Source organism: Macaca mulatta, chromosome 3, assembly GCF_049350105.2.
Source record: "Macaca mulatta isolate MMU2019108-1 chromosome 3, T2T-MMU8v2.0, whole genome shotgun sequence".
NCBI lineage: Eukaryota > Metazoa > Chordata > Mammalia > Primates > Cercopithecidae > Macaca > Macaca mulatta.
The window spans coordinates 189583115-189601116 of NC_133408.1; the positions used below are offsets into that span (position 1 = coordinate 189583115).

The window sequence follows — 18002 nt, forward strand, 5'->3', positions numbered from 1 at the left end:
TTCTCCCCACCTACTGCAGCCCTTGCCAAAGCCAGTCCTGGAGGCCACTGCTTTGCCATGTGGCAATGCCAGCTACAGGCAGGCTCAGCTAATGCCTCAGCAGGAAGCCTGGAGGAGTGCTGCGCCTGGCCCTGGGGACAAAGCTGGCGGGATGGCAGCTCCCAAGCCTGTCTCAGCTGCTCCAGCCGACACCTGCCAGGTGTGTCTGCAGACTCCAGCCTGCCAGACAGGCACAGTCCTGGCCATCACCCCTTCCGCCTCCCCAGGCACTCCCACGTGGAGTTCTTGTGCTGGGCCCTCTACAGGGCCCATACTGGCTCCCTGGCCCACTAGAGGGACCATGCCCTGTCTGCCTGCCTCCCGCTGTGCCGGGAGCCCTGTGTCCTCGCCCTCCACCTCTGCCTCACACTCAGAGGTTCACAGTTGGTGTGTCTCTCCCAGGTGGTGCCTCTTCTCCAGCCCTCCTGCAGCCCCTGGCAGGGGCCGTGGGCCAGCTCTGGAGCCAGCACCAGCGTCCCTCAGCCACCTGTGCCTCCTGGTCGGGTTTCCACTACCGCACCTTTGATGGACGCCACTATCACTTCCTGGGCCGCTGCACCTACCTGCTGGCAGGTGCTGCGGACTCCACCTGGGCTGTCCACCTAACACCCGGGGACCACTGTCCCCAGCCTGGACACTGTCAGCTGGTGAGGAAGAGAGATGGGGCAGCCACATGGGAGGAGGTTGGACAGGGGAGGAAGAGAGCCCCGGCCCCCTTTTCCACCATGCATCTCCCCAAGGTCCAGGTGACGATGGGACCTGAGGAGGTGCTGATCCAGGCTGGAAATGTGTCTGTGAAGGGGCAGCTGGTACCTGAAGGGCAGTCTTGGCTGCTCCACGGTGAGAGCACTGGGGGAGCAAGAGGCTGCCCGGGCCCCCACGTGCTCCTCTGGGACAGTCTCTCCACCCTCCAGGCAGGGTCAGAAAAGGAGCAGGGGGCAGTTTGGGAATGAGCCCACGGTGGGCCCCCAGCCATTGCTGTTGGGAGGCACTGAAGTGCGGAGCTAGTGAGGGGCCGGGAGGAACCAGGCCTGGTCCCGACCCTCTGCAACTACCGCCACCAAACTCTCGCGGCACCAGCTCAGACAAGTCCCTCTACCTAACTGTCCGAGTCCCAGTTTCCCCACCAGCCTCAGAGGAGTGCTGTGAGGTAGCACTTTGGTGCTAAGCAATGGGAAGCTCTCCTCACAGAAACTTTGTCTGGCTGGGCTGCAGGGTGAGGTGGGGGTGAGCTTCTTGCGTGTATGCCTGTGTGTGCACGGGTGCAGTGTGTGCATGTATGTGTGCATGCGTGTGTGTGCACATGCACGTGTGTTTCATAGTTCACTCGAAGTTTACTCTCTCCAGAGAGCGTCTGCAGCTTTCATGAGCTCCTCAAAGAGAGTTGTGATGGAAATCAATCACTCTGCTGTAAAGCATGTACTTTTGGTATAAAGTGCAGAGCCCTCTAGAATGTGAGACTTGTGTGAGTTATTTCCCTTCTCCTTTCCATCCCTGCGCAGCTGAGCCCTGCTGTGGTAGTGGAAAGGGTGAGAATTGTGGCTGCAGGGGGCAAGTGACCTCTTTCTGTGCCCAGGGCTGAGCCTGCAGTGGCTAGGGGACTGGCTGGTGCTGTCAGGGGGCCTGGGAGTCGTGGTACGGCTGGACAGGGCTGGCTCCATCTCCATCTCTGTGGACCACGAGCTCTGGGGACAGACACAAGGCCTCTGTGGGCTCTACAATGGCCAACCAGAGGGTAAGTGGGGTGTGGTTGGTTGCTGGGGTAGCAGGGAAGGGAAGACCAGAGGCCCTAGACCCAGCACCCCTGCCTCACCCCTTCTCAGATGACTTCATGGAGCCAGGCGGAGGACTGGCCATGTTAGCAGCCACCTTTGGAAATTCCTGGAAGCTCCCTGACTCGGAGGTGAGGCTGCCCCTGGGGCCCCTCCCTCCCAGTTGTCTGCCCATTCCCAGCTTTTCAGCTTGGCTCCTGACTCCTGAACCTCCAAGCCCTTGTCCTGGTTTCATCGCTGGCCTGTTCCCTAGGACAGGGCCTGGCCCTCTTCCAGATCCTCAGGGGCGGAGGGCAGGCCTTGGGGTCCCACAGAAAGCCTGGCTGCCTGCCGTGAACTAGCCATCTGAGGCCAGTGTTGGTGAACCAGTCAGTCATTTATTCCCACCACTACAGCCCAGTGTGGGGCTGCCACCTCGCCTCTCTCCCCAGCCCCAGGATGTGGGCGGTGGGCCTGAAGGTGGGGCCCTGGTGCTGTGTGAGAGCAGGAGGCATTTTTCTGGGGTCCTGGTTAATGTCCCTCATCACTGCCGCCTGGTCTGATGTCCTTTTTCTGCAGCCTGGGTGTCTGGATGCGGTGGAGGTGGCCCAGGGCTGTGACGGCCCCCTGGGGCTCACACAGGCAGACGTAGAACCTGGCCACCTGCGGGCTGAAGCCCAGGACGTGTGCCATCAGCTGCTGGAAGGTCCATTCGGGCAGTGCCATGCCCAGGTATGAGTGGGGTGGGGGTGGTGTCTGGCACCCAAGGGAGGGTGCTAGAGAAGTGTCAGTAAGCTGGTCTGGCCCTGCCTGTGGGTTATTTTGGACCATCTGTCAAACCCCCACCTCTCCATCCTCGGCTTTATTTCTGGGAAATGATGGCTCATATGTGTGATCTCTGAGGTCCCTTCTGGGGCCTATCCGCTTGGTTATAAGTCATGGAGTGATGGAAGCAGGAGGCAGGAGGCGCTGGCTGTTTGCTGAGGGGCCGTCCTTTCCTGCAGGTCTCCCCTGCTGAGTACCACGAGGCCTGTCTCTTTGCCTACTGCGCAGCGGCCATGGTGGGCAGCAGGCAAGAGGGGCAGCGGCAGGCTGTGTGTGCCACCTTTGCCAGCTATGCCCAGGCCTGTGCCAGGCGGCACATCCACATTCGCTGGAGGAAACCTGGCTTCTGCGGTATTACTTGGGCCTCCCTGCACTGTGGGATTGACTGAGGGCCTCCCCACCCAGCAGGATTGACTGGGGTCTGGCGGGGGACTACAGCTCACTCATGTGCCCACAGAGCGCCTGTGCCCCGGGGGCCAGCTCTACTCCGACTGCACCTCCCTCTGCCCACCCAGCTGCGAGGCGGTGGGTCAGGGAGAGGAGGAGTCCTGCAGGGAAGAGTGTGTGAGTGGCTGCGAGTGCCCGCGAGGCCTCTTCTGGAACGGCACCCTCTGTGTGCCTGCCGCCCACTGCCCCTGCTACTACCGCCGCCAGCGCTATGCACCCCATGACACCGTGCGCCAGCTGTGTAACCCCTGGTGGGTTCTTGAGCCATGCTGGGGGTTGGTGGCCATGTGGTACCCTCGGATCCCTCCCTTTACACCCTCTCTTCAACCCGCTTCCCCTAAGCCTCCAGCCCATTCTGGGTCTTCCTCTCGGATACTGGGACTGCTGCTGGCGTGGCTGATGGCCTTGCCGGCTGGCCTCTACCCCTTCAGCAGGAGGGGCTTCCATGGGAGGGGAGGAACAAGGGTTTTTGGGGGGTCACCTCCAGCTCAGGGGTCATCTCCACCCCCTCAGTGTGGACCTGATGCCAGAGCTCATTGTCTCATCTACGTGTCCACAGCGTGTGCAGGGATGGCCGCTGGCACTGTGCCCAGGCCCTATGCCCCGCCGAGTGTGCCGTGGGCGGGGACGGGCACTACCTCACCTTTGATGGGCGGAGCTACTCCTTCCGGGGCGGTCAAGGTTGCCGCTACAGCCTGGTGCAGGTGGGCAGAGGACGGTCTGCAGGGGTGGCACTCTGCCAGAGTAGGGGCCCTCCTAAAGGGCACAGTGGGGCTGACTGTAAGGAAACCCCTAAATAAATAAGGGAAACCCAGAGTCTTCCCAGGAAAGGCCAAGGGAGAACCAACACTGGGGGCATGGCTGTCACAGGACTTCAGGCCTCCTGCTGGGTTCTCGCCTCCTCCCCGGCTTCCCTGTGAAAGTCCCTCTGTCATCACCACCCAGCCCAGGGCCACTAACCAAAACCCATCTTCAGTCGTGTCTCTCACAGATGGGACGGCTGGGCTTGTTACAGGCTACTTCATGCAGGGGAAATAAGAGGCCCTGCTCCCACCCTAAACCTCCCCCAATGAAGTGAGCTCACTTCTCAAGTTCAGGTGCAGGCCACGATTTTCCCAATCATCTGGGGCCCCCTGAGTGATCTCTCCATCGAACTATTGGACCATTCCCACTCCTCTCATAAGTAGTGATGGGGGTGACAAGGTCCTGGGAGCACAGTCCTCAGAGAGGCTGTGCCTGTCCATGGTGGGGGAAGAGGACAGCCATCTCCCCCAGCAAACACAGTCAAAGATGCATGTGTGTACATACACACACAGGCTGCACAGCAACACACAGAAATCTGCATGTGCAGAGACACACACACACACACACAGAGGCTACAAACCAACACAGAGATCTGCATGTTTACACACACACATACAGGCTATACACCAACACACAGAGACTTGTATGCACACACACACACATACATGGATCCAGGTACACACAGAGAGACACAGACATACACACGACACACACTCATATATGTGCATGTAGATGTAGCACGTGTGTACATGTGCACACACATATGGGAGAACATACATGCCCATGAGGAGGAAAGAGGGAGTCATCTCACCCTAACATGCGGACACGCACTTAACCTACGCACACTCGTGCACACACAAACATGCACACACATACTTCCACATGACACCTGTGTGCACATCCATGGCCCTGCACACGCATACACACAAACATCCATGCATGCCGGCCCATGGTGAGGACGAAGCCCCTTACCTGGCAGACAGTCTGGCTGGCCGGAAGGTGAGCAGCTGCCTCCAGGTGCGCGCTGAAGGTGGTCTGTAGGGAAGGTCTCCAAAAGCCTCCCCAGAGAGAGTCGGCCCGCCTGGCCCCACTGAATTCCCCCTGCCTGCCCCAGGACTATGTGAAGGGACAGCTACTGATCCTACTGGAGCATGGGGCCTGTGACTCTGGGAGCTGCCTCCACGCCATCTCTGTCTCCCTGGAGGACACCCACATCCAGCTCAGGGACTCAGGTAGCCTCTGCTCTGCACTCTTGGCGCAGTCCCAGGCCTCCGGTCACTGCTCCCCCTCCACACTACCCTATGGCTTTGGAGTCCAGACACTCTTCCCCAGAGTCCTGCTCCTGAGCACACTGCCTCAACTTCCCTGGCCCTCTCATCTCTGAAGCAGACACACAGAGTCCTGAGGAGAGATTCCAAGGCATCTTCTGCCCCGTCCTGGGGTCAAATACAAGTCATGCAGCTATGAGAGCTTGAAAGGCCTCGAGGCATGACCAGACCGGGCAGGCCACTCTCAGCAGGGTCCCTCCAACCCTCCCCAACCAGCTCCTGGCTCGCCATCTAGCTCCTCCCACACACTGATCATGAGGGTGAGGGATTGGAAAATCTGTGTGCCAAGGGTAGTCCTTGGGCCACAGGGGTAGGGAGCTCGGGTGGACACTTTAGTTGTCCCCAGCAGCCCACCCTGACACGGGACCTCCTACTTCCCACCCAAGCTCCTTCCCTTCTCGCAGCCCTATCCTTCCACGTGCCCCACCCCCATCACCAGGTCCCCTGTTCCAGGAGCTGTGCTGGTCAATGGGCAGGACGTGGGCTTGCCCTGGATTGGCGCTGACGGCCTCAGTGTGCGCCGAACTTCCTCTGCCTTCCTGCTGCTGCGCTGGCCTGGGGCCCAGGTGCTCTGGGGACTGTCTGACCCTGCAGCCTACATCACTCTGGACCCCCGCCATGCCCACCAGGTGTGCCAGTGAGGCAGGTGGGTGGCTGAGCAAGGGTGCGGTGGGACTGCATTCGGCTGTCTTACACGCGTGCCTGTGGCCCAGGTGCAGGGTCTGTGTGGCACCTTCACCCAGAACCAGCAGGACGACTTCCTGACACCAGCCGGAGATGTGGAAACTAGCATTGCTGCCTTTGCTAGCAAGTTCCAGGTGGCCGGCAAGGGAAGATGCCCCTCTGGGGACAGTGCCCCGCTCTCCCCCTGCACCACCCACTCCCAGCGCCACACCTTTGCAGAGACAGCTTGCGCCATCCTGCACAGCTCTGTCTTCCAGGTAGCTGGGTTGGGCTCCTCCCACATCCGTAAGATGGGCCAACACCTTCCCTGCCCTCCGCCTGGGCTCTTGGGAGGGTCAAGGAAGACCACACAAGCCTAGGGGTGCTATTGGGGACCAAGGGGATGTAGACTCCATGGAGGAGAAGTTGACCCATTTCCCCATCTCCTCCCAAGGAATGCCACAGGCTGGTGGACAGGGAGCCATTCTATCTGCGCTGCCTGGCAGCCGTGTGTGGCTGTGACCCTGGCAGGGACTGCCTGTGCCCGGTGCTGTCTGCCTATGCACGTCGCTGTGCCCAGGAAGGTGCCTCACCTCCCTGGAGGAACCAGACCCTCTGTCGTGAGTTCGCTCAGCCCAGCCAGCCCTACCCAGGCTCCTCCCCTCCTCCCTAGCCCTTCCCCCTTCCAGGAATGGCTGGGGGCCCGGGGTGCATCACTAGCCTTGGCAGACTGCTGGGCTTTTCTTCCTGCAGAGGCACAGGGGATGTGGGGTGTGGGGTTCAGAGGGGGTGGAGAGAGCCAGCGGTGGCTATGCCCCTGACCTGTGTGTGTCCCTGTGCCCAGCTGTTCTGTGTCCTGGTGGCCAGGAGTACCGAGAGTGTGCCCCAGCATGCGGTCAACACTGCGGGGAGCCAGAGGACTGTGGGGAGCTGGGCAGCTGTGTGGCCAGTTGTAACTGTCCTCTGGGGCTGCTGTGGGACCCTGAGGGCCAGTGTGTGCCCCCCAGCTCGTGCCCCTGCCAGCTCGGAGCCCGTCGCTATGCCCCTGGTAGTGCCACTATGAAGGAGTGCAACCGCTGGTGAGGGCAGCGACCTTTGGGGCAAGAGGAAGAATGTGGGGATGAAGAGCTAGCTTGGGAGATAACGGGTGGAGTGTGCAGCCTTGTTGGTGGCAGCATGCACACTGGAGGTGACAGAGTACTGATCACTTCCCCTTGGTCGTGGGGCACTTTAGGGTCCATAAAGCACTTTCCTGTGCATCATTTTATCTAGTTTTACTTCCTACCATAACCTAATAAAGTAAGAAGTGGAAAAATTGTTCCCATTTTGCAGATGAGGAAACTGAGGCTCAGACAGACTAAACAGCTTGCAGAGTCACACAGCTTGTTCAAGAGAAGTGAAGGCAGATTATGGATCTGTGCAGGCAGGACCAGGATCCAGGGTTGATGAAGGTGGGGGCTGAGGATGCAGGCTTCAATGCAACCCCTCTCCTACCTGGGCTAGGAGTAGGGTGGTTCAATACCTCTGTCCTGCTCCAGAGCCTGGAGGATGGCCCTATTGGAGCTGGGACAGAAAGGGTGACAATGTCTATCCCAGGCATGTCAGGGTGCTGGAAACAGTCCAGCTCCCTGTGTTGGTGACTGGGTATTGGGAGCTGAGATGGACAGGTCTCCAGCATCAGGGCTGGTTTTCACTCAACATGATGGGATCTGGACACCTGGGAACCCAGCAAGCGTCTGGGTTCCTGAGATTCTCACCAGGTCAGATCAGGTCCCTGGAGGCTTAGACTTGCCTCTTACTCCTTCTCAACCTCCTGCAGTGTCTGCCAGGAAAGGGGCCTCTGGAATTGCACAGCTCACCGCTGCCCTCCACAGCAGGCATTCTGCCCCAGGGAGCTTGTCTATGCCCCTGGTGCCTGTCTCCTCACCTGTGACAGCCCTACCGCCAATCACTCCTGCCCTGCAGGCAGTGCTGATGGCTGTGTCTGTCCACCCGGCATGGTGCTGCTGGTGAGTCCAAGAAGGAGCTGCGTGGGAGAACAGGATGGCCTTCCTTAAGCCAGGGCACTGCCCTGCTCCCCTCATGCCCCTACATGGTGCCTTTTGTTCCTGCCCTCTGCCCAGGACGAGCGCTGTGTGCCTCCTGACCTCTGTCCCTGCCGTCACAGTGGGCAGTGGTACCCGCCCAACGCCACCATCCAGGAAGACTGCAACGTTTGGTATGCCCAGCTGCCGTGACCTCTAACCCTTTGGCCTTGTGGCCCATGGCTCCCCATACATCATCCTTCCCTCCACCGGAAGGGGTTGGGGTGGTGGGGGCTGGGGTATTCAGACTGGCCTGGGCCAGAGGGCCCTGCAGGACCCCTCCACCCCGAGGGCTGCTGAAACTGCCTGGAACCTGGACCAGCTGCCTCCCCTGGATCCAGCCCCAGGGCCCTGTCCTCAGTGACTCTGTCTCCCCCACCTTGCCCATAGCGTGTGCCGGGGCCGGCAGTGGCACTGCACAGGCCAGCGGTGCAGTGGGCGGTGCCAGGCATCAGGCGCCCCCCACTATATGACATTTGATGGACTGGCCTTCACCTTTCCTGGGGCCTGCGAGTATCTGCTGGTGCGAGAGGCCAGTGGCCTGTTTACAGTCTCTGCCCAGAACCTGCCCTGTGGGGCCAGCGGTCTCACCTGCACCAAAGCACTGGCCGTGCGTCTGGAGGGCATTGTTGTGCGCATGCTCAGAGGTGGCTGCAACATTGAAGGGTGACATTGCCAGGGAGGGGCACACCTGTATAGCTTCCCAGCTGTGCAAGGTGGGCGGGGATGGGGTTCCCTGTGTCTGCCCACTGCTGGCAGTCTCCTTACCAGGCATGGCTGCCCTCCATGCCATGGGGTTGGTGCCTCTCCTCTTGGGTGGGACTCATAATACCAGAAGGCTCCCAGAAATTAAGTCCCAGAGAAGTCTAATGACGTGCCCAAGGTCACATAGGTAGAGAAGCAAAAGAAGGGCTCAGTGGGGGAGCTAGAGAGCCTCATGAGGATCTGGAGGACCCTCTCCTCCAAGTAGGGCCTGAATGCCTCTCTTCCTCTACAGGCCGGGCAGTGACAGTGAATGGGCTGAGCGTGACGCCCCCCAAGGTCTACACAGGCCCCGGGCTGAGCCTGCGTCGTGCTGGCCTCTTCCTGCTGCTCTCAACCCGCCGGGGCCTCACCCTGCTCTGGGACGGAGGTCAGGCCCCTGCCCTCCCTCAACCATCAGACCCGTGCCCCACCTTAGCACTATAGGGTTGGACTCACCCCAAGTTCTTTCTCCCAACGTCTGACCCTCCCTCCTCCTGGTCTCCCTCCACTGAGCCCCTGACACCTCCACAGGGCAGATTTCTAGGCTGAGAGCTAAGCCGACAGCCAGGCTAGGACTCTGAGCTCTCACTTTACCTCCCTGCCTGGCTGGCACTCGCCCTGCCCCATGCCCAGCCCAGTGCCACCCCTACCTTCCAGTCCATGCAAGAGGTCCGAGTTCCCAAATTAGGTTTTTTGCCAGGTGCAGTGGCTCATAACTGTAATCCCAGCACTTTGGGAGGCTGAGGCGAGCAGATCTCTTGAGTCCGGGGCTTCGGGACCAGACTGGGTTGAACATGGCAAGACTCCCTGTCTATAAAAAACACAAAAATTAGCCGGGCACAGTGGTGCGCGTCTGAAGTCTCAGCTACTTGGGAGGCTAAGGTGGGAGGATTGCTTGAGCCTGGGAGGTCGAGGCTGCAGTGAGCTGTGATCACCCCTCTGCACTCTGCCTGGGCAATAGAGCGAGAAAAAAACTTTTTTTAAAAATTAGGTTTTCATAATTATCTTTTTCATCATTATGAAAGCAATCCTTCCACACCAAGGGAAACATTGAGAAAATACCAAGTTTTAGAAAGGCGAAATGAAAATAAATATCCTAACTTCCCATCACCCATATAAGCAGTTGGTTTATATGTCATATCTAACTGCTTCTGCAGAACTGACGGAAACCCAGATAACCCCCATATAGACTTGGCTCTGAGCCGCTGGGCCGCCCTCCCAGCCTGCCGCCACCGAGGCTGGTGCTCCTGAGTCTCACAGTCCATCCTGGAGTGTGGTTTCCCAGAATCTGACCTGATGGAGAATTTCCCTCCCCCCAGCCCTTGGCTTGGTGTTAGTTAGGAAAATAGGCTCCTACTTCCCACCTTGAGCCCCCCAAATGTAGGTCTCTTCATTTATCATCGCCAATCATCCCCCCACAATAGAGGTAACCACACCTCCTGGTGGGTTGGTACCTGGTGGTGGTAAAACAGACCCTGGGTCTTCTGGCCCAGATAAGGGCTTGTGGCATCACTTTTAACCATGCTGCCTGCCACCAGGGACTCGGGTCCTGGTGCAACTGTCCCCTCAGTTCCGTGGTCGCGTGGCTGGGCTGTGTGGTGACTTTGATGGAGATGCCAGTAATGATCTGCGGAGCCGCCAGGGCGTCCTGGAGCCCACAGCTGAACTGGCCGCCCACTCCTGGCGCCTCAGCACCCTCTGCCCTGAGCCAGGAGACCTGCCACATCCCTGCGTGGTGAGTGAGGGTGGGAAAGCAGGAAGGGAGGTTCCTGGAGGCAGGGCTGGGGAGGGTGTCCGCTAGTCCACTGTGCTGGAGACACCACCCTGTGCCTGCAGGTGAACACACACCGGGCTGGCTGGGCTCGGGCCCGCTGCGGGGCGCTGCTGCAGCCCCTCTTCGCATCATGCCACGCAGAGGTCCCCCCGCAGCAGCACTATGAGTGGTGCCTGCATGACGCCTGCGGGTAAGGAGGGGACAACCTGGAGTGGGGTCGAGGTGGGGGTGCCAGGGCGTGCAGAGGGGGTGCCGGGACTGAATACTTCCTCCCACAGCTGCGACTCAGGGGGTGACTGTGAGTGCCTCTGCTCGGCCATTGCCACCTACGCAGATGAGTGTGCCCGGCATGGGTACCATGTGCGCTGGCGTAGCCAGGAGCTCTGCCGTGAGTGTGCCCTGCCCTCAGTCCCCAGTGCTCAATCCTGCCACTGCCACAGGCTCAGCGTCTTGAAAGAGCTTCTCCTGTCCCACAAGACGGCCGTTCATTCATTCAAGGGCAAGCTGTGCATTGAGTGCCTACTCTGTGCCAGACGCTTTTCTAGATGAGCCATGTATGCAAGAACGGCTGCTGAGTAGAGCTGACATGGTACACATAGGCCCAGGGGGGTCTTGCCCAAGGTCTACACCAGATGCCCCGTGCCCTCCATGGTGGTCACCTTGGGCAGCCAGCCTGGTGTGGTTGCATCCTGCTGCCCTTGTGCCTCGGTGATCCAAGGCTCTCTCTTCTCCTCCCAGCCCTGCAGTGTGAAGGGGGACAGGTGTATGAGGCCTGTGGCCCCACGTGTCCCCGTACCTGCCATGAGCAGCATCCTGAGCCCGGGTGGCACTGCCAGGTGGTGGCCTGTGTGGAGGGCTGCTTCTGCCCCGAGGGGACTCTGCTGCACGGTGTGTAGAGTGACAAAGGGCAGAGGGGAGGGGCACTGAGACTGGGAAGGGCCACTGTGCCCTTTTGCTCTGAGCCCTGTACTCTGTGGCCTCAGGAGGAGCCTGCCTGGAGCCAGCTTCCTGCCCCTGTGAGTGGGGCAGCAACTCCTTCCCGCCGGGGTCTGTGCTGCAGAAGGACTGCGGGAACTGGTGAGTGGGGAGGTCACCTTGGGGGGCACCTATTGAAGGAGCACTGGGCCAAGCCCAGCCTGTGGCTGATCCCAGGACGCTGTGTGCTCAGCACATGCCAGGAAGGTCAATGGCGTTGTGGGGGTGACGGTGGCCGCTGTGAGGAGCCGGCGCCTGGCTGTGCAGAGGGAGAGGTCCTGTGCCAAGAGAATGGGCACTGTGTGCCCCATGGGTGGCTTTGTGACAACCAGGACGACTGTGGCGATGGCTCTGATGAGGAGGGTGAGTGTCTTTGCTCATGTGTGGAAGCGACAGGGTTGGTCAGTCCTCGCACATGTAACTGAGTTTCCTGGGGCCAAGGCAGCTGTCCTGGAGTGGCTTCTTTAGCTGCTGCTCCCATTGCCAGGGACTATCTGTGGCTTGGAGGGATGAAGGGAAGAGAGGGTGTTCTGGTCCCTCTGGGGTTCAGGGCTTCTCTGGGCCCCTACAGCAGCATCCTGAGCCTGCCTGCTTGCCCCGTGCTAGGTTGTGCCGCCCCAGGCTGTGGGGAGGGGCAGATGACTTGCAGCTCTGGCCACTGCCTGCCCCTGGCCCTGCTCTGTGATGGCCAGGATGACTGTGGAGATGGCACAGATGAGCGGGGCTGCCCGTGCCCCCAGGGCTTGCTGGCCTGTGCCGATGGACGCTGCCTGCCCCCGGCCCTGCTCTGCGATGGGCATCCTGACTGTCCAGACGCCGCAGATGAGGAGTCCTGCCTGGGTGAGTTGTTCCCACCCTGGAAACCAGCCTACCCGGCACTCCCTCCCGCAAGGCCCATCTCAAGAGCCCCGACTTCGCCTCCCCCCTCCTTTGCCAGGTTCCTGCTATGAAGTTGGTCCTCAGGGTGTGGGAGTTGGGGCACCCCAAACAGTACAGGGCAGTGCCCCAGGGCCAGCTCTTCTTTTCTGGCTGCAGGGCAGGTGACCTGCGTCCCTGGGGAGGTGTCCTGTGTCGATGGCACCTGCCTGGGGGCCATCCAGCTGTGTGACGGAGTCTGGGACTGCCCAGATGGAGCCGATGAGGGGCCGGGACACTGCCCCCTACCTTCTCTGCCCACGCCTCCTGCTGGTACTTTGCCTGGCCCCTCCCCTGGCTCCCTGGACACTGCGCCAAGTTCCCTGGCCAGCGCTAGCCCTGGTGAGTCTCCTGGAGGGAAGAGGTGGGAAAGCTAGTGGCTTGGAAACCTCGGAGAGAGGCATTTGTGGCGCTGCTCTGGCATGGGAAGGAGCAAGGCACAGTGGGAGACTCCCGAAGGCACTGGAGTGAATGAAGTGGATGGCGTTTCAAAGAGTCTGGCGTTCAAGGCCTCCCTCCCAGCTGCAGGGAGTCTCATGGAAATTCTTGACCCAGGGGAGAGCTTTGGGAAAACCAACAGGGCAGCAAAATGCAGGAGGGATTGTTCTCGGGAATGGGTTGCAGGTGGGTTAGGGCCAGGCCCAGGAAATGGCCAAGGGACTTGGAGCAGGGAGGGGAGCGGCGGCGTGGAAGGACTGACCTGTGTGCAGTTGGGATGGGAAGGGCGCTCGCCGGCGGAGGATGCAGCGCGGACGCTCCCCGCAGCGCCGCCCTGCGGCCCCTTCGAGTTTCGGTGCGGCAGCGGCGAGTGCATCCCGCGGGGCTGGCGCTGCGACCAGGAGGAGGACTGCCCCGACGGCAGCGACGAGCGCGGCTGTGAAGAGCCCTGCGCGCCGCACGACGCGCCCTGCGCCCGCGGCCCTCACTGCGTGTCCCCCGAGCAGCTGTGCGACGGCGTGCGGCAGTGTCCCGACGGCTCGGACGAGGGCCCCGACGCCTGCGGTGAGGCTCCCGCGCCCCCGGGCCGTGCGCGGCCCCCCGCTGGCCAAGCCGGCTGGCCCACCTCTTCCCGAGCACCACCCCCACCTTCGCCTCCTGAGGTACAGGTGGGCGCGGCAGCCAGAGCGATTTAGGTTTGGGGGCATGCGAGGCTGGGCCGTGTTTGCGTTCCTATGATCTTTTTCGTGAAACTTTATTTGAAATGTTTTTGCCCTCCCACCTAGGCTCAGGGGAGAGAAGAAAGGGGCTTTTTCTTTGCCCACACTTGGCCAAGAAGGGATAAGAGGGTGGGCAAAGGCTCTGCAGGGCTGGGGAGTGTGTCTGTTTGGAGGGGTCCCGCCATCAGCGATTCCCCACCAGACCTGAGCACACGCTTTGTGTCACTGCAAGCCAGCCTTTCAGGTCCTGCCTACCTCCCCCTAGAGGGAGCTGTCCACAGGCCCCAGCTCCTCCCAGGCTGGCCTGCCCTGCTGCCTCCCATCCACCTTCCTGCCCCTCTGCAGAGAGGGCAGGAAGGGATAGGAGCGGAGCAGGACATCTCATGGTGCCCTCAGGCTCCACCCAGCTGCCTCCGTGCCCTGGCCTCTTTCCCTGTGGTGTGGCTCCGGGGCTGTGCCTAACCCCTGAGCAGCTCTGTGATGGGATCCCAGACTGTCCCCAGGGCGAGGACGAGCTGGACTGTGGTGAGGACGCTTTGTTCCCTAAGGGAGGCCCTGCTGGCTGGGCCCGGGAAGCAGCTCACACCCCCTGCTCACTGTGTTTTCTCTCCTCTTCTTTCCCAGGGGGGCTGCCAGCCCCAGGAGGCCCCAACAGGACAGGGCTTCCCTGCCCAGAATACACCTGCCCCAATGGCACCTGCATAGGCTTCCAGCTGGTGAGGGTGGGAGTGGGTGGTGGAGGCGGCAGTGCCATGTTGCCCCCAGCACAGGAGCCCTGACCCCACTCCCTCCCCAGGTGTGCGATGGGCAACCTGACTGTGGAGGGTCAGGGCAGGCAGGCCCCTCTCCAGAAGAGCAGGGTTGTGGGGCCTGGGGCCCCTGGAGCCCGTGGGGACCTTGCAGCCGGACGTGTGGGCCCGGGCGGCAGGGCCGGAGCCGCCGCTGCTCCCCACTCGGCCTCCTGGTGCTACAGCACTGCCCGGGGCCTGAGCACCAGTCTCAGACCTGCTTCACAGCAGCCTGCCCAGGTGAGGGGCTGGGGTGGTGGGGCCTGGATAGAGGAAGGGAGAAGAAGGCCACTAGGCCTTCAGCCCTCACCCATGGTCCCCACTGCTTGCCCTGTCCCCCTGCCTCGCAGTGGACGGTGAATGGAGCGCCTGGTCCCCCTGGTCTGTGTGCTCTGAGCCATGCAGGGGCACCATGACACGGCAACGGCAGTGCCACCCACCCCAGAACGGGGGCCGCACCTGCGCTGCACTGCCCGGAGGCCCGCACAGCACCCGCCAGACCAGTGAGTGGAAGAGAGGATGGCACTGCTGGTGGGAGGCCGTCACCTCCGCAGAGCTCCCTTCCCTGACCTCTGACCTCTGCTTCCGGCTTCTCTCAGAGCCTTGCCCTCAGGACAGCTGCCCCAATGCCACCTGCTCTGGGGAGCTGATGTTCCAGCCCTGTGCCCCCTGCCCACTGACCTGTGATGACATCTCTGGCCAGGTCATGTGCCCACCTGATCGGCCCTGTGGCAGCCCAGGTAAGGGGGCTCTGGGCCCAGGCGCTGGCTCCAGGGTGTGCGTCTGTGGCGACAGCCCTCTGCATGGAAGCCTCATCCTGGGCCCCCTCTAGGCTGCTGGTGCCCAGAAGGGCAGGTGCTGGGCAGCGAGGGGTGGTGTGTGTGGCCCCGGCAGTGCCCCTGCCTGGTGGACGGCGCCCGCTACTGGCCCGGGCAACGCATCAAGGCCGACTGCCGGCTCTGCATCTGCCAAGACGGGAGGCCCCGACGCTGCCGACTCAACCCGGACTGTGCTGGTGAGGCCCTTCCCTCGGGGTCCCTAGTTCTCTCCCTGTGCACCCACCCTCCTTCAGGCCCACCTCCCAGCTGTGCATCCACCACCTCCTTTAGGCCCTGACTTTTGGCCCTCCCTCAGTGGACTGTGGCTGGTCCTCCTGGTCGCCCTGGGCTGAGTGTCTGGGCCCCTGTGGAAGTCAGAGCATCCAGTGGTCCTTCCGGAGCCCCAACAACCCCCGCCCCTCCGGCCGAGGTCGCCAGTGCCGTGGCATCCACCGCAAGGCACGCAGGTGCTCTATTCCCCACCCACTGGGGGACCTGCAGGGACGTTGACCCGCACCCCACCTCCCACTTTGGAAGCCTCCTGTGTGCCCCTTCCACATCCACCACACAGCCCCAGTTTGGAACCCCTGCCCTGTGTCCCTACCTGTCTAAACCCCAGGAATCCCAGAACCTCTTTGGGGACTGCTGGCCTCCCCCTTCTCTAGTTTTATGCTTTCTAGGTCTTGAAGGTGGGTAGACGGAGCCCGCAGATGCAGCTTCACAAACTCAGCTTGAATTCCTGGGCTGAGGCTTGCAGGGGGCTATTGCCATAGCTGCCTCCCAAGCCCCCTCTGGGACCTGCTGCGCTGGCTGCAGTGTTGGCACAAATTGCTTCCCTGACCTTCTTCTGGGCCAGTTGCAATGTCTCAGGTGCAGAGGCAGAGTGGCCTTATAGGGTGACCAAATGTCTGTTTTCCCAGGACTTTCTCAGGTTTATCACAGAAAGTCCCAAGTCCCAGGAATGTCCTCAATCCAGGCAAACCAGGAGAGTTGTTTACCCCGAGCAAGCCCCGTCACCAGGTCAGGGATATCCCTCCCTTCTCAGGTGCCAGACGGAGCCCTGTGAGGGGTGTGAGCACCAGGGCCAGGTCCACCGTGTCGGGGAACGCTGGCGTGGGGGCCCCTGCAGTGTGTGCCAGTGTCTGCACAACCTCACCGCACAATGCTCACCCTACTGCCCGCTCGGCAGCTGCCCCCAGGTGAGGGCATTGGAGTGTGTGGTGGGCAGAGCTGGAGGGGTGTGGAGGCTGGTGGAGTGGGTTGGAGATAGGCAGGCGGCCTGACCTCTGTGTCTCTGCAGGGCTGGGTCTTGGTGGAGGGAACGGGAGAATCATGCTGCCACTGTGCCCTACCTGGTGAGTGTGCCTGGGAAATGACAAGGAAGCCCCGGGGGAGGACAATTGGTGGGATCGCTGAGAGGGAACCGGGGCACTGAGCGGAGGTGGCTGGATACCCCAGCCTCAGGGTGGCGGGAAGCCTGAGTTCTGCATGCCAAGGGAAGGAGGGGCCTCACGGTGGGAAGGGTTCTCTCTGCCCTCCCTCTCCGTCCGCCTTGTCTTCCTGTGCTTTGGGGGCTTTCTGTCTCCCCCATGGTGCCACCTTTGAGGTGTTCTGTTTCCTCTGGTTGTGTTCAGATCTGGTTGCTCTGGTTGCTTTTCTTTTCATCTTAGAACAGCCAAGATAAAGTTAAGTCGGACTTTTCAAAAGTATCTTTGCCTAGAAATGAGTTATAAATGAAATAAGAAAATACAAAGGCTTGAAATGGATGCATTTATGGGTCCAGGTCTCTCTCTCTCTCTCTCTCTCTCTCTCTCTCTCTCTCTCTCTCTCTCTCTCTCTCTCCCCCACCCCCCCCAGGCTGGTGCGATCTCGGCTCACTGCAACCTCTGCCTCCTGGCTTCAAGTGATTCTCATGCCTCAGCCTCCTGAGTAGCTGGGTTTGGACATGCACCACCATGCCCAGCTAATTGTTGTATTTTTAGTAGAGACAGAGTTTTGCCATATTGGTCAGGCTGCAGCTTTCTTATCCTAAAAGTGCATCCACAAGTTGCTGAGGTTAAAACAGAGCCAGCATACTCAGTTGCACAGGTTGTTCACTGTGCAAGTTAGCTGGTGATTGGGGCCTAGACTCCAGCCCACAGAGCTGCTTTCATCCAGAGGCAACCCCTTTCTAATGCCCATGAAGGTGCCTTTTTGGTGTCAGCACCCCTGGGTTAGGAACTGCAGTTGCTGGGTCCTGGGCTGAAAATAGTTTCAGGCTGGCAGTTTTACTCTATGTTCTCTAAATACTCAGTGGACGTGAAAGCCCCTGATTCACACCAAGGGAAGGAGGAGGGACCTTTCCCAGCTAGGAAGTTGTTCCTGGGAAGTCAGCAGGGAGAAAGTGCTCAAGAAGTGGGGAGAGGCCTGAGTGCTGGGCCAGGAACTGTGAGCCTCTTGGTCTCTGTCTCCTGATCCTGAAGTCTCCTCCCACAGGAGAGAACCAGACAGTCCAGCCCATGGCCACTCCTGCTGCAGCTCCGGCTCCCAGTCCCCAGATCGGATTCCCTTTGGCCACTTACATTCTGCCTCCACCAGGAGGTAAGGGATGTGTGCAGTGCTGTGTAGTGCTGAGAGGGGCCACGCTGCCCAGGGATTGTCCAATCTGGGAGGGGAAACAGGCCCTCGGGGACATCCTCCTTGCCCTGCACGTAGTGGATGGTCATCCTAAGGATCTGGGAGTCATCCTATCTTAAGTTGCCTCTCTTGACTCTTCCCTCCCTGGGCCAAAGTCACCCGTGTGAGCCTTTCACATCCCCTAGCTCCCTGTGCAACTTCCTCACCGTGTCCCTGAAGACTCCTGCCACCCTCTGTCCTACCCTACTCCAGCCTGTCTCTCTCTTCTGCACCC

The 18002-nt window shown here is 60.7% G+C and overlaps 1 protein-coding gene across 2 annotated transcripts in view; it reads left to right on the top strand.

The window, feature by feature from the left end:
* Positions 1-18002, top strand: part of SSPO (SCO-spondin) — a 59480-nt gene that overhangs the window by 2684 nt on the left and 38794 nt on the right. For both annotated transcript variants that reach the window (XM_077995117.1, NM_001358799.2), the window contains 37 exon segments: positions 20-199; positions 442-686; positions 780-879; positions 1616-1774; positions 1863-1942; positions 2370-2522; positions 2795-2966; positions 3073-3313; positions 3622-3766; positions 4981-5098; positions 5648-5823; positions 5908-6135; positions 6312-6477; positions 6702-6936; positions 7677-7866; positions 7981-8075; positions 8332-8588; positions 8939-9073; positions 10224-10420; positions 10522-10649; positions 10738-10847; positions 11198-11347; positions 11443-11536; positions 11628-11797; positions 12041-12274; positions 12470-12691; positions 13115-13351; positions 13903-14031; positions 14131-14222; positions 14303-14534; positions 14645-14797; positions 14894-15034; positions 15127-15309; positions 15429-15579; positions 16158-16311; positions 16413-16467; positions 17588-17692. In XM_077995117.1, coding sequence (XP_077851243.1) covers positions 20-199; positions 442-686; positions 780-879; positions 1616-1774; positions 1863-1942; positions 2370-2522; positions 2795-2966; positions 3073-3313; positions 3622-3766; positions 4981-5098; positions 5648-5823; positions 5908-6135; positions 6312-6477; positions 6702-6936; positions 7677-7866; positions 7981-8075; positions 8332-8588; positions 8939-9073; positions 10224-10420; positions 10522-10649; positions 10738-10847; positions 11198-11347; positions 11443-11536; positions 11628-11797; positions 12041-12274; positions 12470-12691; positions 13115-13351; positions 13903-14031; positions 14131-14222; positions 14303-14534; positions 14645-14797; positions 14894-15034; positions 15127-15309; positions 15429-15579; positions 16158-16311; positions 16413-16467; positions 17588-17692 — 6012 coding nt within the window.